Below are 23,255 nucleotides of genomic sequence, written 5' to 3'. Positions count from 1 at the left end.
TATTCGTTCATACCTCGTGTTTTCATTTGAGACTTTTCACAATATTCAGTAGGTATTACAACATACCATATAACAGGCTAAACACATCTGCTGTATGTGCTTATGTACTGTCTAATAATAGTGAAACTGAGAATATGCAGAGGAACTGCCCGAATGCATAAAACACATTCTGCATAAAGAGAAGACACCTACTACAACTGCAGCATAGTTTAAGTTTGGATGGATAAAATGCCATCAGAGACACATTTTACAAAAGCAAACAGGCCACAACAGATATACATTTGGAGACTGATCATTTAAACTACTACTAAATTAGAAGTACACCTCATGATCAATGACTTTAAGTTAATAAAGTAATCATTTCATCGAGGTGCTGGTGTAATAGTTTAGGAATAGGTAAGGACACATCTCACTTACAGCTCTCAATGTCACAGGAACGACACTCAGCAGCACTGCACCATTTCCCATCAGTCCATGTTCCTGGAAGCTGACTGGAGCTGTAACGTGCTGGGACACTGCCTCAGCAGGATCATCCATCACTGGGCTGACACCACACATCCCGCTGATCCTTAAAGAAATGCATAAAACATGCACAAGTTTCAAAAAACAGCACATCGTCAGTACAAGACAGTAACATGTCCTTTAAAACATTTCTGCTGTATCACAGTTTCTTTAACAAAAAGTATTTCCAAGTACATATGTGGTGAGTTTTTGTCCAGAACTGTCTTCAGGTCAGAATGTCTGCAGTGACAAAGTGTAAAGGTCCTGATGTACAGTATAGCTGTTATTCAGGGCCTCTTCAAAAAGCTGACTTCTGATTCAGTAACGTAAGTTAACGACACTTGACAAGAGGTTTTTACCTTTTGGAAGCGTAGCAAACTCAGGGCTGGGTAGAAAATACACAGAGCAATCCACAGATAGATAAGAAGCAAAAAGAAAAGGAAACATACTTGCTGTAATAACAGGGAGACTAGTGGGAATGTCAGCACAAAGGGTTTAGCAAGGAACAAGGACCCAATCAGACACAGGTGAAAGCAATCAAGGTTAATGAGAACATAAAGCTAGAGATAAGTAACTACAAAAACACAGGAAATGACTACAAAATAAAAGTCTAAAACAGGAAACACAGAGTGGATCCTGACAGCTTTTACAATTTTTTCCATTTAAGCATTGTGGAGTTTGGTGATGGGAGATATATTAATAAATACTATAAAGAAATATAAACTTGTCCAGGGTCAAAGATTTAACTATCCTGCATTGTATAGAAACGAGCACTCTTGATTTTATATTAAAGCAAATACATAACTTTTATTGTCAGGTGATTTATCAAATGACAGTGTAATCTAAGTTTAGTTCATTTATCTATTATTCAGTTCATTTTCTAGGAAATTCACTGTATCAACATCCATACGATCAATGTAATATTAAATGATATATGTTCAATCAAAGCAATAGAAAACCTGAGATCATTCCTGACTTTGGGAACTGTAGCTGACAAAACAATCACAGCAATGAGGCAGAAAATGCAATTGTTGTTCTCTTACAATCAAATGGAGCCACTTGATTGCCACTGCATGAAGAAATACCCCATGTGTCCTACATTTTACCTGTTACACATTAATCACTAGCAGATCCTTACTGTTTTCATACAATAATGAATATATGTGACACATATCATCAGTATGGACCAGCTAAACTGGTGTTTTATCAGGGAGTACCAATAATTGTACTGCAGTAATCAGTAGAATATAAATACACACAAATAGCAGATGCACCAAACATTAAAATATGTACTTGAGTAAAGGTACTAATAATTTAATTTATTTCTGCCCACATTTGTGTGATTGTGCTAACATTTTTATATAAAGTTATTACACTGCAGAACAGTTGTTAGAAAGTTATTAACAATAAAAACTCTTCATGTAAAACGCCCATGAGGAGCAGACGCTATTTCTAACCTGCAGGTGGCGCCAGCTGCTATACAGCACCTTCCTTTGCTGATTACTTCCGTGGGTCAGAGGGCACCAAGGGTCGACAACATTTGTGTGTCAATGTTACAGCGTGTTTTCAGCAACGTGCGTTTTCATTGACCGTCTCATTTGCAGACTCCTCACCTGTTCCGACGCACACATGTTGCAGGTTTTCACCGGGAGGAGCGTCCAGGCGGCCCGGCTCCTGGCGCCCAGGAGCGCCGTGCTCGTGGAGGCTGTCCGGGGCAGAAAGTCCCGCACCGACCCGGTAGCCAAGTCCAAAGAGGGGCGCGTCAAAGTGCCGCCGCCCGTGGACCCGGTGGAGATGGTGGTCCTGAAGGAGAGATACACGGAGTACCAGATGATCATGAAGGCGCTTCGGTACGTCTCAATCACTGGCCCTGAGGATCTGCAGGTCTTGAAAAGCCTTAAAACAGGGGTCTCAAGCTCCTCCAGGGACTGTCCTGCCCTCGTAGCTTCCGATTGGCTGAGCACACCTGACACAGGTAATCAGCAATGACCAGGGACAGTGGTCGTGGAGGAGTTTGAGACCCCTGTTTTAAAAGTTGTGGCATATTTAATTTATTCACTCAGCCATCCAGGGTTTTTCTGCCTCTTACCTGGATCCAGGAGGTGACAGTGAGAATTAAAAATGATTCAGAAATATTGTTTAGAACGGTGCCATTGGATATCACTTTAAATTAATTAGGTTTCCTTATGTAACAGATGTACATATAGGTTGTTTCATGGTGTGTGCTGTATGGTTTCTGCTTAATTCTTAATTGAGTGAATCCACCAGGCTCTTTGCTCTGTGTTTGTCAGTATGGAGTTTAAGGAGGAGGTGCTTAGGAAGAAGTATGAGGAGGAGACCGGCTCCCTGGCTGAGGAGAGGACGAGGCAGGAGGCAGAGGAGCATCGTGCCCTCATGGCCTGGAACAACCAGGAGAACCTTCGCCTGCTCACAGTCAGGTGAGAACATGTTGGCAAAGATATCCTTGGAAAATATTGATTGCACTAAATCTGAAATAATTTTTTTCATGCACGTGTGTCCAAATCAGACTGAACTGACACACATGGTAACAGTCACGTGCTGAGGGTTTTACAGCAGCCGACATAAATTGTCCACATGAGCTGAGCATCGCTGCCACTGAGCAGCTGCTGATTGTGTTGTCTCTTCCACCTACTGCAGCACCTCCCTTACAGTTTAACCTCTGCAACACTTACCCAAAGCCCAGTTCACCCAGTCCCATTTAAACATATGAAGCAAAGCATGAATGGACTATTGGTCTGCATTACTCCTGGTTTTGTGTTGTTTTTTTTTATGAAGCTGTATAATTTTTAAAAAGTGTTTCATCGTGCTTTCCTTCGCTGTCTTTCAGAATGATGAGGATCCAGAAGGAAAATGAAGAGGTTGAGCGCAAGAAGGTCGAGGCTGCCCTTCAGCGAGAAAAAGAAGAGCAAGAGTTCATCAAAGAAAAAGAGAGGGAAATTTTGGAGTTGCAGGTATGATTTTCTGTTTTTCTGCAGCAGTGGTTATAATCCTAAATGCTGATCTCAGTCTAGCTTTGACTGTTTACTTTAACCATCTTACAGGAAGAGGCAAAGAACTTCATCACCCTGGAGAACTTGGATCAACGTATTGAAGAAGCTCTGGATAATCCAAAGAATTACAACTTTGCCATCGACAAAGAAGGGAGAGTTGTTAAACAGACGGTGCTCCAGTGAAACAGCAGACTAACCTGTGCATGACTGTCTTCAACAAAAACAAAGACTGATGCCCATTTTGTCTAAATGGGACTTTCAGCGTAATCCACCCTGGAAAAGGATTACTACATTGTGAGTGTGAGAGGAACCTGAAAACTACAAACACATGAAAACCATTCATCAGCAGATACCTCAGATATTCTGCATACATTTATTAAAGTACTTATTGTTGATGGACAGGGACTGTGTCTTTAGAAAAGCCGGAGTTTGTGGAGTCAGTTTGGCTTTTGACAGAATGAGACCTTATTTCCACCATGACCTGTTATCTCAGGGGCAACTTGTCCCCGAGGACACACAGTTTTATTTCTCATGTTCCTTTTTTAAATTCTGCCTTTTTTTTGAGTCATTTACTGTCTCCACGTTCTTTAGATCATTACTGTCTGCTCATATGTAATGTACAAAATGTTTGTTGGAGTTTCTACTCATCTAAATCTCTTCATGATGACAATACAGGATGAAAATGAGATTTGTTTAGTTTATAAAGAATTAGACCGTCTTCACTGTCCATTCAAAAGATGTTCCACCATTTCTTAGATGAGTAGTCAAATGTTTTACATTAAAAACAGAATAACACAACATCCCTACCTACAGAATTTCTTGTTGTAAAGCTGAATTACCCCCTGAGCAAACTGGGATGTATATCCTCCTGAAGCTCTGGTGAAGGCTTCACCATGTGTCTAATAGTTTGTTCTAATTTCTATATGTATTTCAAAGAGTTTTTCACTGCAGAAAACCTGTTTTTGTTCCTGCACTTGAAGCTGCTTCCCTGTGGCTGACGACTGGCCTCCTGCAGCAGAGTGAGAAGAGGTCAGGGCCAAATCCGGCAGGTTCTCATATTCACTTTAGAAAATAATGAATCTCCATTTTTATTTGAATAAAGGTAACTTGGTCAGTGTAGATATTTTGAACAACAAAAGGATGATTAGTAGTTTTCTGAAAACTGATGTTTTTGTATAAAATGATGATTTTCAAGACTTTTTTTTTTCTTGTAAAGCTTTAGGCCATTAAAAGAAATAAGGGAAAAACAAATTTTTTCTTCGACCTGCAGACACATGCAGCTGATGGCAGGAACTCACAAGTAGACTTTGCTTTGTGTTGAGGAGCCAAAAAGTTTAAGACCTTCAACAATGTGACCCAAGAATTTCTAATCAAATAAGTCTCTTAAATACAAGTATTAATCCCCCCATTTTATTTGGTGTCATGGGTCTGATTACATCAGCATAAATACAGCAAACCTTCAGGATCTTTATCGTACATTGTTTTTGTCCAATGACATCAACACCTGACTCTAAAAGACTATTAAAATACACACAGACTAACCTACAGAAGCTTCATCCTGATTCCCAAGCAAACTGACAACAATCCCAATGAACAAGTGTAGTTCTTGAGCACCTTGATACTGGCAATAAATACATTCACATGTTGTAACTGTGGAGGCAGGCTTGTTATTTAAAACCATCTCTGTGAACATGATGACAGAAAACAAGTGATCAGTGTGAAAAGCACCTTCACTTACAACTAACACTCTAATCCAGAGTGATTCCTGCAGGTAAAGGGTTCAGTGTTTTGCCGGAAGAACTTGGTTTGTTCTCATGAAAAGAAAACTTTTACCCATAATACCCAGCATGAGGTTGCATTTAAAACTTTCACAGGGCCAGATCTGTTCATGCCTTTTTCCGTTTTAGTTTTTAAATGTTTCACCAAACAATAAAACTTCAGGTAGTTCTGAACCTGCTCTAAAATAGTTCTGGTTATAAAAAATAAAAGAAAATTAACACCTCATTCATAACCTGAAACAGAAATGCTGCACACAGACTGCACCACTGACTATAAAATCCTATTTGGTGATAAAAAATATAGCACTAGCTCACATTAGACTGAGAAACAAAACACCAAAAAGCCCTTGAATATTCAAGTATAATAACTCAAGGCATACAACACATTCACCAGAGGAAAATACTGTCGGCTTCTTCCGTGACTACAAATAATCAGAGATACGTGGGGGAATCTGTTTTGGTACCTGAAGATAAAAGGTGTGTTTTTATTCATCCACACCCACTTTGGTTCTGATGATGGTTAAGAAATCTGGTTATCCATCTGTCCAGGGTATTTCTCAAACCTCCTCTCTGCCTCCTCACTAAACGCATCCCCTGAAAAACAATAAAACGGTTAAAATCTCCTGAATTTCTCTTTGGGGATTAATAAAGTTCATCTCATAATAAAACAAAAGCCAAATTTTACATTTACTGGTGGTTTACGTTGCTTTGATTACTTACCAGTGTGGCAGTTATGGAGCCAGATTCGATGTCCATCATATTTGCAGTTGCATTTCATAGCATTGTTGGTGAAGTCACTCTCAGCCACTTCGTGATTTGGATTGAGCACAACCTGAAGAGGTGAAAACCGGAAACAAACATTTTAGAGTCAAGTTACTTGGTACTTAAACAATACTTGCTCCGGGCTCTATATTTCAAGACGCCCATACTCACCTGCAAAATGTAGTTTCCAGGTTTAACATCCGTGATGTCAATCCACTGGCAGTCGATGTCATGACGGTACGTATCCCAGCAGCCCACAGTGATTCCCTGATCACCAAAGTTGGCACACTCGTATCTCTTAGAAACACCTGAGTGGCACCAATGAGAAGATGGGTAAGATCAAAAGAGCCAGTTGTGCTTGAAATGTCGTTTTTCGCAATAAATTACGGAGGCTTTGATTTTGGTATGTATTCACACAATGGCAGGTTCTAGCCTTGTCCAAACAAACAAAAAACACTCACTGTGGGTTGACTGATCTGAAGCATTAGACTCACCCTCTTGACAATCTGTGTCCTCAAGGCAAAAACTGGCTTTGTGTCCCTCTGCCACCTTGCTACCGTTGGCATTCAGCAGATCATAGTTGGTGAAAATGTCCATGCTGTGGTAGTGGCTGTATAATAGAGAAAATACTGTTGTTAAGGGACGTGTCGGTTTTTGTAAAGCAACATCCGCTCCAATAAGACAGAAAAATATAATTTTATAGATAAAATTCAAATTTTATTTTCTGCTTCATTGACCCAAATTGTTTTAACTCTGTTAAATTATATGTAAATAAAACAGATCTGCACATTTACAAAGTTCATTTTGCATACATTTAAAGAAATGCTGAATGAATGTCAAGCTGTTGATTTAAACAACATTTGGGTTTTTTGTTTTTTTAAACTATCCACTCAGGTTAAGTGCCTTGCAGTGGAAAACAGGGTCCTTCTCTTGTCCCATGGACTTTAACTCATATGACATTTGCATCATTAAAATCTGGTCTTCTAATTTCAGAGTCAAGCAGTTAATTTCAACAGATCTATCTTCCAGAGAAAATGAAAAACTTCCTAATGAAGACAATATTACCCATGACAGGCGTGCCAGACCCATGAGTGACGCCCAGCCTTTGGCTTGAAGTCAGCCCGGCCAATATTGTGGATCTCGGAGGAGAAACGGAGCAGGCGTCGGTGCCCGTAGGGCCAGTTGGCCTTGGCTGCAGATTTTGACAGGCAGTTCTCCTCTGCAGCACAGTAGAGCATGTGCAGAGGACGATCTTCGATGTAAACCGACTGCTGGACCAGAGGGGCATTCAGGACGAGGTCAGAGGCCGCTAGACAGGGAGGCAGAAGTACGACATGGACTGATGGTTTTATTAAGATTCATTGGGAAAAACTGCAGGTTTACCTCATTATTCTTGCTACTGAACTATAAATGATGACTTATGAGCAACCAAGCTGTGGCTGTCCAAGTTGTAGTTTCTGTTAACTCACTCTCCGAACAGATGACTCCTGCTGCAAACTTTGGTGCTGCTCTCTGGCAGCTGACTGTTTTGTGGTGCTGGCACTGAGTCAGCGCCATCTCGTTTCCCACGCACTTCACACCGCTCATCACCATCTCAGTCACATTACTGTTGTCCCAGTACCAGGTTTCCTTAGGTCGGGATAGGCAGTAGGGAAACAAAAAAACACAAACAGTGCACTGATCAGAAAATAATCATTTCCAAATGGAGCTCAGAGAGTTCAGTGTCATGTTGCTCCTCTGAAAAACAGATGTTTCTGACTAATTTTTGGCTGCTCTCTCAGGACACAGTGTAATGCTGAGTTTATGGTCACTGGAGGACAATGACCTTTTTAAGATACCGACTGATTCAATAATCATACAAAATCTGAAAAGCTTCTCAATTTCAAGCCACTATAAACACAAACTTACTACAAATACATCAGCTAAACCACAAGCCAGTTTATTTTACATACAACTACTCTGCATTATGCTTTGACCTGCAGCTTGCAGTTTCTGTCGTCTTTTTTAAAAGGTGACAGCTACTCTTCAAACTAAAGATTTTAAGAGTGTGTTTTTTGGAAAATAGTGTGTCATCATCATCAGTCCTGTAACATCATCATCATTGCTAAAATGCACTTTTTAAGTTTTCCCTCTGCCTTTTTCTTGTACTTCAAATCAGTGATTTACTGCAGAAACCACCCACATAACACTCTTGTGTGGGTTCAGAAATTAGTCTCTGTGCCTCTTTTACGATGGATTTTTCTTTGATTCTGGTGGACGGACAGAAAAACTTGACATTTATTGCAGATGTCTAAAAACACACTTCCTCATCTTTGGCTTTGTGCGTAATGGTACACCAAAATCACCATTTTTCCTCCCAGTTTAATGCTTCAAAACTCACCACAGTTCCCAGCTGAGTGGCAAAACATCAGAAAAAACTTGGGATACAAACTTAGACATTTTACCAAGATCAGAAAGTTTATCTTTAAGATTGCTGAAATACTTTATATTTACAGTCAGGTTTATTCTACCTCTAAGGTTTACTTTTTTGGCTGTATTTATTTGTAAGGAGACTTTTGTAAACAATAACTTTAGTAAACATGTCACTGTGGAACAAATTTCTTCGTTTGTACTTTTGGTCCTACTTACAGTGATGGCATGCATGGAGTAGCCGAGCCCTAGCTGCCTGCAAACCACCATGGCTTCCTTTGTGGTCCAGCCTGTGCTGCATACTGTGCCCCACTTGGACCCAACCTGAACCTCCACCCGGCCCTCATAACTGCTCCGGCCACCCACTATCCGGATCTGCAGAAACGTCCTGCTGGGAGTCAGTGAGGGGACACACTTCCTGTCCTGTCACTGAACTGTCTGGACAAACTACTGATGTCCATATGCAGTCCTTAGACTGGGAGAACATTAGTGTGGTTTCCAGATGAGGTCACTACTTGGGTTTTGTGGTGAGTAGCTTCTGAGTTTGATTAAAAACCTTCAGTTTCTACACTGAAGTTCTGTAAATCTTTGGTCCCACATGGAACAAACCAAAGCAGCGTCTGGTGTTTCCATGAAGAAAAGAAACATCTACTCCATATGGAAATTATAATATACTGTTGTTAATGCATGTTCAACTATATTCCAAAAATACGTGCACCAAATATATTTAAATGTTGTATGGATACTGGCAACAAGTATTAGTGTAAATTAGTAAAACTTCACCATATTAGCCTCCATGTGACTAATTGCTGAAAATGGAATATATTTGAACATATATGAGTAGAATATGAAAAAAAAAACAACTGTACAGTCAGTGGCCACTTTAGAACATAGACTCTTCCATTTGCACATACTGCTCATTCCTCTGGATGTCTGAGCTGTTCAGACGTGAGCCAGACTCATGATTGCAACACAGCAAACACACTTCTGTTGCTGCTGCCAGAGAGTCTGCATCCAGCATTTTAGAAAGAGAAATCCACCTGGAGCTTTTAAGTGCATTCAATGTACCAAGCTGCTGTCCTGAGGATGACAAGACTGATCAATGACATGAGCGTGACTTTATCTTATTCTTTAGAGATCAGCCCACATGAACACCACTTCAACAACAAGTGGTTGAACTGCTCATAACTGATGTCCAAACTAAGGCAGTAACCTACAGTATTATTAGGGGTCAGCAGTTTAGACATGGCTTATTTTCCAGACGGAATAATCAAAAAGGGTAAAAATACTTGTAGTAAATCAAGGAAGTGTAAAGCATGCTGCCTCATTAGAACAAAGCAAAATAAACTTAATTTTTGAAAATACTTTAAACATTTTTGATTTGACTCAAAAATACTAAAAAAAAAAAAAACAAACAAACTCAAAAATACTAAAATAAATCTTTCATTATGCAGCACTAAATGGCCACTGAGTGTTTATAACAGTATATTACATTTGCATATATGAAATATCCCAAGAGACAAGCTGGTGGTCAAAGCAGCTCTGCTCTGCCATAGCAGGTTGTCCTCTGTGGTGTTAATAACCTACTTGCAGACCCTGGTTAGCGTAGCCCAAGCCCAGCTGCCTACAGGCCACCATGGCCTCGTTGGTGCCCCAGTTCTCTCCACAGATTAGACCCCAGCTCTGCGTCCCATTAGAGTCTGACCTCAGCACCTCCATACGACCCTCATATCGGGTCCGTCCTCCTGTGATTCGGATCTATGTGAGGCCGAGGGATTAGCAACCACACAGCAGAACATAGATACACAACAGCTGGGCTGGATAAAAACTTCAGCTGTTTTCTTTTGGTGTCAGATTTCTCAGTTCATGTGGTTTAGATCATGAAAAAGCTTTCACAAATCAACTATTGAATAGATCATTTAAGTTACTGTTGGTTTAAACATCTATAAACTGATTAGATGAAAGTGAACATTATCTGAAGTTTTGATCCCATTTACCCTCTGTGTGTATCTACAGGACAAATGGAAGACTACATTTTGGTAAATAGAAAAGTGCACAACCAGAAATAAGTTAAGGGGAACTCACTGTTGTCACAAAAAATTACAGACCAAAGTACTGTTTAGCAGAAAAATAAAAGAAATCTTTCGTATTTGTCAAACAATAAAATTTGGTCTGAGCTTATTTCAAGCAATTAAACTAAATTAATACAAACTTTAAGGTATGGAAAAGCCAACATGAAATGTTTTAGAGACAGCAGTGAAGAAGTGTTGGTTGAGTATAAATGAGAGATTGTGTTAGGGTATTAGCTCCAAATCTCAAATGTTAGGGAAAAGACAGTTAAATGACCAAATAGATAAATTAATAGAGAAGACAATAAACATGGTATAAAACAAATCATTGTTCATATCCTATATCTATACAAAACAGATAAAAGCAAAAAGAAATCTGATGTACTTAATGTATTTCAGCCCAATTAGTCAACCAAGTAGTCTACGTAGTTTCATGTACTGGTTGATGCAATAAATAGAATAAGAAGAGCAGAATCAATTCTGCCAACTTCACAGCACAGTAGTTTTAAAATAAAACATTTTAGTAAGGAAGTTCAGGTCTGACCGAGTTCTCGAGTCCCATGTAGGGCACGTTGCAGCGAACAGCAGCATCCTCCATGTGCTTACAGTCCTCTGATGTGATATTTCTAAAGGGGCAGTTCCAGATGGACTTCTCTTGACCGAGGCACTTCACTTCATTCATGTAAATTGGACCCATCCCTAGAGAGGCACACAGACAGTAGCTAGTAGTTAAAGAGGTACTTCTATTAAATTCTGTTTGTCAGTCAGACCCTCATCAAGCAAATTAAGAAGATTTTCTTTTTTTTTTGTTGTTGAATTTAATCCTACATGTCCCTCAAACTACATATTCAATACCTTGTGAAGCTAATGCCCAGTTCACAGTTTAAAGTGAGGCATGTTAGCTGAACATGCATGTTCTGTCAGTGATACCCTCCGTTACATTTCTGCTCTAAAATTTTTACTACATCACTCAAAGTCATAGCACTATGAGGTGACTGTATTATGCAATTTCTGTGCAAGGCATTCCTTCAGTAGTGCTCATTTCAGACTTCACTGATGTTCAGGAATGTCTTTTTTCCTGATTCATGTAAATGCCTCTCGGAGCACAGAGCATCTATGCTGCTCCCTCAAAGAGATTTTGTGATGAATCTCCTCGGCCAACTTCCTCTGTGGTTGAAACCATAATGCACACACAAGAGCAGACATCCCCTCCCAGCATTTCTGAGGATGTCCCTTCAAAAAGACTAGTTGTTTCTCCTTTGATGGAATTTCAGGATAGTTTACACACACATACAACGTACACCTCCAGGATCTTGAGGATAATGAGTAACACATATACAAAAATATATTCTTATTAGCTGGCACTGTTATTCTAAGTGACACAGCGACACAGCACAACACAGAGAACAATTATTCACAGCAATGTTTCATTTTCAGTGACATTCCTCAGGCTTCATAAAGTGCTATACACTAAATCATCAGGTGCAGAAGTGGTTTCTAATTAGAGGATTCACAGGTGAAACAATTGTTACCTCAAATTCAAGTAACAAAAAGAAAAAACTGTCAGAAATTTAAGAATCAATACAGACATAATTAGATACAAGGGGACATACTCCCTTTCTCAAACACCACACACAAACTGCTTCATTCAGCTTTCTTGCTGTGGCTACTTTCAGCCTTCAGTGAGGAATTTCAAGTCAGATTATCTTTTCAGCAGGAGTTTCCAACCCGCTAAGGAAATTAATATGCTTAAAGTGTGTGTATGAAGAAAAGACTAGCGACACCATGAAAGAGGGGTTCTGTTTGAAATTCTGAAAGTTATACCTAAATATATTAAAAAGATTGGTATAGAGTCAAATCATCTATTCCATTCATCACTATAAAATGATCAGTAAATGTAACTTTTGTCAGTGGCCATCACTCAGCTGTAGGCCATGTGGTTCTGGAGTTGCTTGCTTTATTTTCACATGAAATGGTCCATAGCCTAGTTGGAATCACATAGATGGTTTTCTGTTCTAAAAATGCCTGATACACTTGGAAATACACATACTGGAATCAAGAGCTACTTAATGAATCAGAAGAACTGAAGACTATGGGACCAACTATGGGAGAATTGTTGTCAGGAATGCAGTGAAAAACGTTTTCTCAAATGACATTTATATATAGTAATGACACACTAAGATTTGCCTACTAGTCTAGTAACTTCAGTAGGATACATACAATTTAAGCTTCAAATGAGGAATCTGTGAATGAACACTTGAAAGCAGATTCTCAGTTTTCTGGGGTGCAGGATGACAGCTGAAGACTGAAGTACTCTTAGAAACAAATCCTGGCTCCGGGGACAGGTGGTTGGGCTATCCTCATTAACAGTAACTATGTGTAACAGATTTTGAAGCTAGGGGATCTGCAGTATTAACACAATTAGTATTAGTCAACTAGGCTACAAATATTGAAAATCTAAACATCCAGTTTACTTTGGCATGTTCATTCATGTCTTTTTATTTGTATTAAAGTGTATAAAATCTGATTAAGACAAAATTTACTTACAAATATTTCTCAGGATGCAGAAATAACATCACTGGCTGAGTTAAACCTTTGGGCACCATATTTCCAGTTTCTGAGAGTTAAATTGGAAGGGTATCTATAATTGCAGGGTGAACCTTGAAATACTTGTACAAAAGTGGAATGCTCCTTCTGGAGGTGGATATAATGAGACCATTTCACAAGGCATGCCAAATCATACTTGGGCAGAATATTCCAAAGTGTTGGCCTCCTTTCAGACAGGGGACTGACTGCTCTGCTTATATTTTTTCATTGGCATTCTGTCTGAAGCTGACCAATAAGGTTCCCTGCCCTGAACCACAGAAAGTAAAAAACCTATGAATTTTTTAGAGATTTAATTAATGCAAAGCCTGGGCAAGTTGTGCTGGGTAAATCCTGATCAGCATTTCAATTTGGTCCTTAGTTTGTACAGACTTACTTGCATCATGTACTTACCTTTATTTTCTTCTTAACTTCTGTTTTGGCTGACACAAACTAATATATTTTTATCATTGTATGATTTTCTGACAGTCATTATTTCTAACCTTGTCCCATACGGGCTCCGGTGAGAGCCTCTTTGGCGCTGCCGAAGCCGAGCTCTCTGCAGACGACGCTGGCTGACTGCAGGTTCCAGCGGTCATCACACACTGTTCCCCACTCATTGTTTTTCAGCACCTCCACCCGACCCTCGCCGACCCTGGCACCACCCTTCAGCCTCACGTTGCTCTAGATGACAAACAGACATATAAGCTAAATTTACAGGGAAAAAAAATCCAGACTGTGCACAGTAGCAGTGGGCAGGATGGAACCGAAATCCCATAAATCATACTGTCAAATATGACGCCAGCGAAAATTATTGGCTCAGGGTGACTCATATCAACAACAAATAGGAAAGGTGTTAAAAAAAAAGTGTAGACATCTAGTTGCTGTTTGTTGTCAACATCAGAAAAGACCATGCATTTGGCTTTTTCGGTATGTCAGCAGAAAATATAAAGGCTGTCACACTGTGTTAGTGGCACACATGAATATAATAGGGCTGTTTTTAATGTTCTTAGATACATCTATGCTTTCCTTACTACGGCAAGTGAAAATATCTGCTGTAAAAAAACAAAAACTGAGCTGCCCTTTAAGATAAAGACTGCTTTACCGAAATTTGAAATTTCTTTTTCAAGCCACTGTTGTGGATGAACAGTGGTCCTGGCATGCAGCTGACGACAGCCGCCATTCCACCCCCGCAGGACGATGTGGCGTTCGGCTTGCTGAACTCCAGGGGGCAGGCTGCCAGATGGACCTCTGTACCTGTGCATGCCACAGAGTGGATGTGGAAGTTGCTCTTCTGTCGCTCCAAATACAACCTGGACAAAGCAGAGACAGAGGTAAGGTCTGTGATAAATTCAATACTGAATAAATTAATGCATTCATTATAATTATATATTTTGTCACATGGTGAAAAGGTGCAAGGCCTGACAATGTACTTCAAGTGACTAAATATTTATTAATGACCAAAAAAGTACATTAGTTGCATTTACAGAATACATTGACTGTGCTGAGGGAACCAATAATCTAAAGAAAGAATGAATTAATAAATAAAAACAAGGTTACACAATCTTCAACACCCACTGATCATCGCTAATTAAAAAAAATGTAATTCAGAGGCAAACTTATGTTGTAAATTATAAAAGCATGCTGGACAAAGGAAAATTCACAGTTAAGAGCCTGATTTCCATAACGTAACTTAACACAAACACTGGATAAATTGGGAACCTGCTAGACTGACTCCTTTCAAAAATGTAAAAATGCTTACCAGCATCTCTAAAGCTGACTAATCAATCAATTTATGTCTCATTAATTACTCTAAGCTAGTATTGACTTTAATGGGTAAGTAGAGTTTTACCCTTGGACAGAGTCTAGCAGGTTGTTTCTCCCTGTTCAGTCTCAAACAATGTACAGACATAAGAATCTCCACCAGGCTGCAAATAAGCTCATCACCGAAAACCTGAAGAACATTTTTATAGCAAAGTGCTCTATGTGATTGCACACTAAACCCATATACCTACAGTATTTCAAAGACGACTCTACACATCCATTATATTAGTACTTTAGTACTTTAAACAACTTTTTCAGGATTTAACTTGTTCTGAAAATCATGGAGGTTCATCCGAACCAGCCACATGTGCAGAGTAGGCGGAGGGGAAGGATGAGGATTAGAGAAATAGCCTTTTTTATTCTTGGGAACAGCCAACATTTTTTTGCTAATTCCTGTGACTTATCATTTTTTAAATATCATATTTCAATGTTAGTTGTTTGTGGGGTTTGTGGAAGCAGCTTGTATGTAGGTCTTTGCAGACAGCTTGAATTTACCCACTGTTTATCCTCAGATTACCTTTTGCCAGGGCTGCTCTGTTTAGACTTAGAGCTAGCTTTAGCTTTGGATGTCTGCCTGCAAGGTAAACATGGGTTAGACTGGACAGTTAGGAGAACATAATGGGTGACAAAGTGAAAAACCATGATAACAATGGTTACTTGATGCACATTAATGTTAAAAGACTTTTTTTCTAAAAGGATGTGTGACATGGAACACACCTGTTAAATGCAACACATCCATCTTAAATAGAGGTTAAGCACAAATGTGACAAAGACTTACATCATGTACAACACTGATATCAGTTATTTTGCCACATTTCATCAGCACAAGCTCAAAAGTATGTGGACACCCACTTTACTACACTTTGCAAACATTTGGTCTGGAGTTGTATATAGTGGAAGTATCTTAATTCCAGTTTAGGGAAATCATAATGCTATAGCATTATTTCTAAATAACAAGAGGATGTTTCCTGTGTGCGAAACCAGGTCCATAAAAACTGATGTGGAAGAACCTGACTGGTCTACATGGATTCCTGAACTTAACCCCAACTAACCCCTTTAGGATAAACTGTTGTGTTTGGGTGTCCATATACGTTTGGGCATATAATGTATTATGTATGACAAAGCATGATCATTAACATGTTTGTTAGTACAATCTATTGTTTTTATTGTAGTTTTTTCTGTTGTGACAATGTGAACCTTTACATTACCACTTTGATTTTATCTGATTTATGGCATTGCTTTTGTTTGCATGGGATGTAAATAAACTATAGAGGAAGGTGTTTAATTTATGATACAATATTGTTTAGCGTGATAATTAAGGCATGATAGTACTAGGACAATATACAGTCTATGCTGCTGGGTTCTGCAACTTTCTCAGTACTAGGACAAATAATTCTAGTAGAAAATAAGACAAAATTTCAAGATAAATCTTAGAAAAACAATCTAAGAAATGTGAGAATGTTCACTATAATAATTAGCTTCACATCCTTTTGGATTGAATTTACCAACCACATATACTGTAGTGTAATACAAAACTAAAGTGTGGAAAGAACTGACTTCCTGACACTCACTATCCAACGTGGCAAACTCCACCCATCTGGCACTCTGAACTGGCAAAACAAAGGCTGTGAATTATTAGCAGATTCGACCAGACACAGGTTTGTTCTCTTTGAGACTAAGACCTGTTTTCAGTTGAAGAACAAAAGATGAATAGATACTGACTTTCTGCAAAAAGCATGCCATAATGAGGAGTGTGATGTTACAGCTGTTGCATTAGATTAACAAGACTACGGGGACACTGACAAAGCACATACTGACAACATCATCCCATCAAAAAGGGCCTCAAAAACCACCTAAATGACAGTAAACACCCAATTACGATCATTTATTTTGAGGGGAAAAGAAATTTCCCAAGAAAAATGCCTGTTTATGTAGTTAATTAACAAATCTGTAATGGCTTGTGAAGTAGATAAATAAGTTCAAAGTTTTTCAGAAATAACGGCCTTGATCAGGTGTCAGTCTGTACAATCTGTGCCATGTCAGTAGAAATAGAATTAACAGAAAATCAACCGACCACACAAGTCAATCGTGAGGTTGCTAGATAAAATTCAAATCTACACATTCACATGCTGCAAATTCTAATAGTGTGATATTAGAGAGAAGGTAAGGATCAACTAGCTAGGCTCAGGAGCTAGATAGTTTCCTACAGGAAACCCACTGTCAAAACTACAGTAAACAGAGTGCAGACGGTGGGTTTTTCAGTAACTGTGTACCTTCCACCAGCTGAAACCTTAACCTTTGGCTTGGAGACCTTCTCAGCTGCTCTCTTTTTCAGACGTCTGCAACAGTGAGACAGCCAGATTCCATCACATACCAGGGAAAGACTGCATGAACACACATACTTAAACAGGCTGCATATACAAATTTCTTTAAGGTGCTTGAGGGTCAGTGGTGAGTAACATCTTTTGACATTCCACAGGTCTCCAGTATATTAGGTTATAAATGGATCACAATTACAGAACTATTCCAGCCAGTCAGAATTCAGCTCTGTGTCTTTCATTTGAGTCTCATTCAGCAGCTGCAGTACTGGTGCTTTGTAGTGAACCAGTTGGCTTTACACCAGTCTGTGCATTATGTGACCAACCACAACCCTGGGCCATTCCCCTGAGCATCAGCCTTCACAAACACTTGAAAGAAAACATATACACTACTGGGAACCATCTGCAGGGAATGAATAAAATGCCTTCAACTGGAACACAGTCAGGACTGTGTTCTGTCGCACTGTAAGGACAAACTGTGAAAAGAAAGGGGAGGTCTGAGGGCCCAAGGAAATTACAATCATCTCATACCACAGGATGGTCTGTTTAAGTTAGATTCCATCTTCTTGTAATTTGCAAAGAAAACTAGAAAACTTTTGCCTCCAATTACCCAGTACAGTTTCTGATTTTTTGATCATCGATTCATGATGAGGTCAAAGATTCTTAATTTAAAATGATGAACCCCCGACAATAAAGAAAATATGAGAAGATGGAACTAGCTAATATTTGCAGGTTTTTCCTAAACGACATAAGCAATATTGTACATTATAAATCTTATTTGTTACGGATAAACAAAAATAAGATTTGTCAGCTGATTGTTTCAGCTCTACTGTTTGTTTTTTTTCATATTTAAATACTGATATTGAAATGCAGATATCTCACATTTTTTTCTGAACCAACACATGGTGCAGATGTGAAAACACATGGGATAAAAACACACAATGACTTGTACTGTTCCATTACTGCAGTCAGTGCTTAACTGTTTTTCCACTTCCGCTGCATAGTACTTAACAGAAGGTTAGGACATGAAATACGTGACTAGCAGGGACACAAAAAATGCTGCTGTTCCATCTATCAAAGAAAAAACAACAGCAATAATAAGGAACAGGACACAGGAATTAGAGGGTCATCCAAACACTTTTGATTTGTCATGGGTGCTTTGTTTTAATGCTAGCTGATGGTAGAGAAAATCTACACAGTCTTCTCATCCTGTTTGTGGTTTGGCTAAAGTGTTATCTCTTTACAGACTAAAACCATGGGAATGTCAAACAAGCTGAAACAAACATCTCAACATGAGCATGCCATTCATCTTAGGTGTCCTGAAGTTCACATCTGTCTTTGCCATCTGTGTAAAAAGCTGTAAGATGAAGGTTTAACAAACTCACAGCAGAATGAGGCTTTAATGGTCAGGTAATTCACTTACTTGTAGAAGTTCCTGTTGACTTTCCTCTCATGTGGGAATCCCAGCATACCACAGACTACATGGGTGTTTTTTGTCGTCCATCCCAGGTCACATATCTGCGCCCATCCATCTTTATATCTCACCTCCACCACACCCTCCGTGATGGGCAGCCTCTTTTTGGCCATGGCGATCACAGGCCGGAGTCGTACCTCCTCAATTTTGTTTTCATCTACATGGGCCTGGTTAGAGAGTAAAATGTAACATTAAATGTCTTTGTGAAAGAAGTAATGAATTGGATTTATCTATAATAAGGAAATGGCCTTTATATAAAGTATGTTCATCGTACACTCTGACGTCTGATGATGTGAAATCAAAAACTGTTTCAACAAAAAAAAAAAAACAGACTTTATTTTCAGAAAATAATAAGGGTTATTTTCCTTACATTCACACTGACACGTGCATGCTGACATACTGTATGGTCACATGCACTTCTCTTTAAGACTCAGAATGAGAGAAACAGGCTACAGTATGTCATAGCCATTACAGAATGCAATTTTAGGTCTAATCCTCTCACAAATAGCTCTTAAGTGGTAAATGTGACTATCTCTGATTGCCAGTTTTGCAATGAGTCACTTCCACTGCGGTTTACTTGGGGGAAAAAAAACAGCTGTGGTCACAGATTGAAGTCTGGACTGCACGTTTGATAGAGCCTCACTTGCATTCAAATGCTGCAAGAAGAAGAATAGTTTTGCATCTGAATGTTCACTCTCTCACTTTCATTATCCAATCATTTATTTATTCAGGGTGTTTCCAGTGGACTGAGACGAATCCCCAGCCTAACCTTGTTCACCTTAGACCAGCTGGTTATACAAATAGACATCAGAGAGGACAGAGGAAAATAACAATCAGCTGGAAACTGCTTAGTTAGAGCAAGACTGAAAATTTCCCTCGGGTTTAAATCAGAAGGTTTCCTGAACACACGTGATCTTTTTTAAGAGCACTCTGCTTGGCATTCAGCAACCATTCCTTTGTGGGAGTACATGAACACAAACACACCACTTGAGTCAAACTCTTCCAAGTACCAGAAATGTTACAGAATAAACATATGTCTACTGCTTGTCTACTGATTCAATATGAGTATATGTGCATCCTTTATATTTAGCATACTTGTCAGGAGTTTTTATGACAAGAAACAATAGTGTTTAGAATTAGATTAACACAGAACTCAAGATGGATTGCTGGATACAATGCAAAGTGCAAAACCATGCCACTAAAACGCACTGGCATCAGACTACAACATGTTTTTGCCATTTGGGGGGTTCATTGTTTCACATTAGCTGACTACAGGAGCATTTTTGTGTAGTATACAGGTGTAATTGGAAATGAGGGGCCAGGGACAGGGAGTTCACTGTTCAGTAATATCACAACAAAGTTGCTATCTCTTGAAATCTTTTGTGATTACTTACGTCAATAACATTCGAGTCCACAAAGCCTGGAATCCTCTCGTCTTTGCACACAACTCCAGCATCCTCATCATGAGTGCAGTCACTGTTGCCCCAACCACGAGACTTGCAAAATTCAATGCTTTTCTCACCTCCATTACACAGCACGTTGTCCAGCCAGATTTTCCCTGTGCAGGCAGCAAACTGTCAGTGTGGCTTCAGCCAACTCCCTGACCTGTGGAAAGGAACTAGTCTAGGTCTGGACTGGTCACACTTGGTTCCTTGTTAAGCTGGTACTCTGGGAACCAAAAGCTCATCCACAGTTGTATTTAGTCTTAATGTACCTGTATATTCTTCATAAACAGTCTCAAGTTTTTACGAATTAACTTATTTATTATAACATAAATTTGAAAACCTTAAATAATCACATGGCAAATCACAGACAGTATTAAAGTAGAAACTGAAACTAGTTGTGTATATTCTTACCTTGGCCCTTGCCATATTTAGCACTGTGGGTCCATCCTGTGGCTGAGACAAAACCCAGTTGGCGGCAGAGCACGTTAGCGTTACTTATTGAGAAGTCATCATCACAGATGGTTCCCCACTCTCCCTTGTGGAAAAGCTCTATCCGGCCCTCGTTGTGTTTTCGGGGGAATCCAGCCAGTCTGACCCTTAGCCGTTCTATTTGTGGCTGGGGGGATGCCGATGGTTTGGGTGTCGTCATGCCTGTGTTTGATGGTGTGGTCTGGGTCAAACAGGAAGGTAACCACAACCCAAACAAAAGGCTGTATGCTAACTGTCGCCTGCGTCTGGACTGTTCCATTACTTCAGCTGCATATGAAGAAAAGGAAAAGAGAAGGCAAACGCATAAGGGCACAAGACACCTGTTAAAGTGGGTTCTCTCCAGTCACATATACAAAATATTCTGCTATATGTAATGTATAAATAGCTGTAACTAAAGCTAAGAGGGCTTACACAGTAGAAATGAAACTATGCTCAGCATATGGAAGTAGAATTTATGCAAGAGCGTAGAGTTGCTCCAGCAGTTTGATTCAAACCACCTGGCTAGTATAGTCTCTGCTGTGAGAAACGAAAACAAGGGAACATTTAAAGTGTGCCCAGTGGCCAAAGGATCAGGCCACATGTACATGAATGTTTATATTTAGGAAACAGTTGCATTTTACAATATTTTTATCACATTTTGCGGTTTCTAAGCTCATGTTGAGTTTTATTTCTAACTTTTACCTTTGGCTAAATATTAATTTCATATTTCTCAACATGACAAGCCACCTTTCCCCCATGTTAACTGCCCTTCTTAAACGTCCTGTATAGCTGTGGTAAGTAATGAATGCTAACATAGACCTGCTATTGATGACAGCTTTTAGTGAGTGGATGGGTGGAAGGTTTATTCTCTAGAGACATAAATACAGGGGTGTGATGTGTTTGCACAGAAACCACAAACTTAAAGTAACCGTTCCAAAACATGTCTATGACTGACTGCTTCGTTTGAGTCCAATTTTACAGTGTATGGAAGGATACATATGTTCTCACTAAGCTTTAGTCAGCAGGGGGTCTCTCCAGGGACAGGGACAAAAACTCTCAACTCAAACTCATCTTAAAGGAACATTCCATCATTTTGGGAAATACACTTGGATGTTTATTTACAGGATGAGAAGCTCCCCTATTAACTGTGTTTGTAATACATTATCTGTGAATCCCTAATTCACATTAACCCTCTGTCTCACAAACACATTTAAGTGTTTCTCTTTCTCTCCCTGCACTAATAGCAGCCAGTCATTGTACCAATGTACTCATGTGTGTTACTATACATCAACCAGAGGTTGCCCAGATCAACACAGCTCTGCGCCTCCACAAATAGAACTATTCAATCACTTTGTCCTATACTGCAGCACCATCACACCAGTGCACGCACGTGCGTGCACGCACACACACGCGCGCATACACACACACACACACACACACACACACATCTCTTAATTTGTTTGCTCATCACTACAAGAAGTATTGTTTTGTAGACAATAAAACAGACAACAGCATGTTGCTGAGCTCAGAGGAACAATGAGCTGAAACAATGAAAAGATCAACTAAAGCCACTTCAAATTAAACACATTAGTCTAATGGGTGATGGAAATACTGAGAAAGTTTAATTTGGGATTTGTTGGCTTTCTGGTTACCTAACTGTTATTGTAAAAAGGGCCCAGATGTGCAATTTACAATTTACTTACCCTTTATAAAAGAGGCTTTATTAGTGTGGCAGCAATTTAACAAATCTTAGTAGGTGGTTCTTATAATCCAGACCAGCACACCAAACCAAGCCATGTACCCTAAGGGATTTCCATAGATACACTTCAGACTATTTGCCTTCCCTCACTGCCACATTCCTCACATTTTTTAAAGTTGTACATCCTAAAATTGCTTAAAGTTTTACCTGTCTGAATATTATGTTAGTATATATGAGTGTATATATAAGTACATATTGTTTGCCTTTGTATAAATTTATAGCACAATCTTGCCTCGAGTATCTACTGAAATAAAATAAAGTATGAGTGTTTTAACCATTATCCAATTATTATATCTAACATGTTTGGCCATGCAGATTATGAAATTTTAGTGTTGAATTACACTGAAAACGTTTTGCAGCTCAACAATGACTCCATCCTGCCTTTCTCTTCATTTCTGTAGGGAAAAAGTCAGATTAGCAAGAGATCATCTGTGTTACCTTATGTCTCCAGTATGAAGAAGTTACAACGATTTCAGTGGAGAGGGGGAGTTGGGTCTTAAATCTTGGCGATCCAAAAGCTCATAAAGTGAACCCCATAAGCCCAAACATTAATAAATATCGCAGCTAATCCATGTCCCCTAAAATACACGGTTCCAATTTGCGGGACAGTGGTCCACCTAACAGCCAATTACTCCTTCGGCGTTATTGTCTGTAAATTGCCAGCTGTACAGCCTTCACTGCGGAGGAGGAGGAGGAGGCGGCTGCTGGACTCAAGTGGGCTGGATTTATTCCTTGGAAAGACACTAACTCTTTCATGGATGACTCCGCAACAGGCTGTCCTCTCTTGCATGGGACCAAAAACCGTGAGCTGCATTTATTGCGCACGCAGCCTACGTGCCTGGCGAAGCACACAA

At 39.4% G+C, this 23,255-nt stretch overlaps 2 protein-coding genes across 5 annotated transcripts; one reads left to right on the top strand and one right to left on the bottom strand.

The window, feature by feature from the left end:
• The first annotated feature begins 2,005 nt into the window (after positions 1–2,005).
• On the top strand, positions 2,006–4,312 carry mrps26 (mitochondrial ribosomal protein S26). The gene is made up of 4 exons (XM_026310742.1): positions 2,006–2,351; positions 2,793–2,939; positions 3,350–3,473; positions 3,564–4,312. The coding sequence occupies exons 1-4, from the start codon at positions 2,131–2,133 to the stop codon at positions 3,693–3,695; spliced, it is 624 nt and encodes a 207-aa protein (XP_026166527.1). The 5' UTR covers positions 2,006–2,130; the 3' UTR covers positions 3,696–4,312.
• Positions 4,313–4,900: 588 nt separating this feature from the next.
• On the bottom strand, positions 4,901–23,190 carry loxl3b (lysyl oxidase-like 3b). 4 transcript variants are annotated; one of them, XM_026310716.2, is made up of 17 exons: positions 22,840–23,190; positions 20,586–20,930; positions 20,124–20,287; positions 18,679–18,896; positions 17,211–17,276; positions 15,455–15,511; positions 14,219–14,426; positions 13,617–13,797; positions 11,075–11,229; positions 10,049–10,219; positions 8,681–8,836; positions 7,522–7,681; positions 7,118–7,361; positions 6,547–6,662; positions 6,224–6,360; positions 6,011–6,122; positions 4,901–5,884 (listed from the first exon to the last, which is right to left on the bottom strand). In XM_026310716.2, exons 2-17 carry the CDS (start codon positions 20,920–20,922, stop codon positions 5,811–5,813), a joined length of 2,556 nt encoding a protein of 851 aa, XP_026166501.1. In that variant the 5' UTR covers positions 20,923–20,930; positions 22,840–23,190; the 3' UTR covers positions 4,901–5,810. The 4 variants fall into 4 exon arrangements, with proteins under 4 accessions (XP_026166501.1, XP_026166481.1, XP_026166473.1 ...); XM_026310696.2 differs by lacking the exons at positions 10,049–10,219; positions 15,455–15,511; XM_026310688.2 differs by lacking the exons at positions 8,681–8,836; positions 15,455–15,511 and having other exon boundaries at positions 22,840–23,189.
• Between the last annotated feature and the right edge of the window lie 65 nt (positions 23,191–23,255).

The sequence above is a fragment of the Mastacembelus armatus genome, chromosome 22 (assembly GCF_900324485.2).
Source record: "Mastacembelus armatus chromosome 22, fMasArm1.2, whole genome shotgun sequence".
Taxonomy (NCBI): domain Eukaryota; kingdom Metazoa; phylum Chordata; class Actinopteri; order Synbranchiformes; family Mastacembelidae; genus Mastacembelus; species Mastacembelus armatus.
The sequence above is the reverse complement of the archived record's forward strand: the minus strand, read 5'-3'. Positions and strand labels throughout refer to the sequence as shown.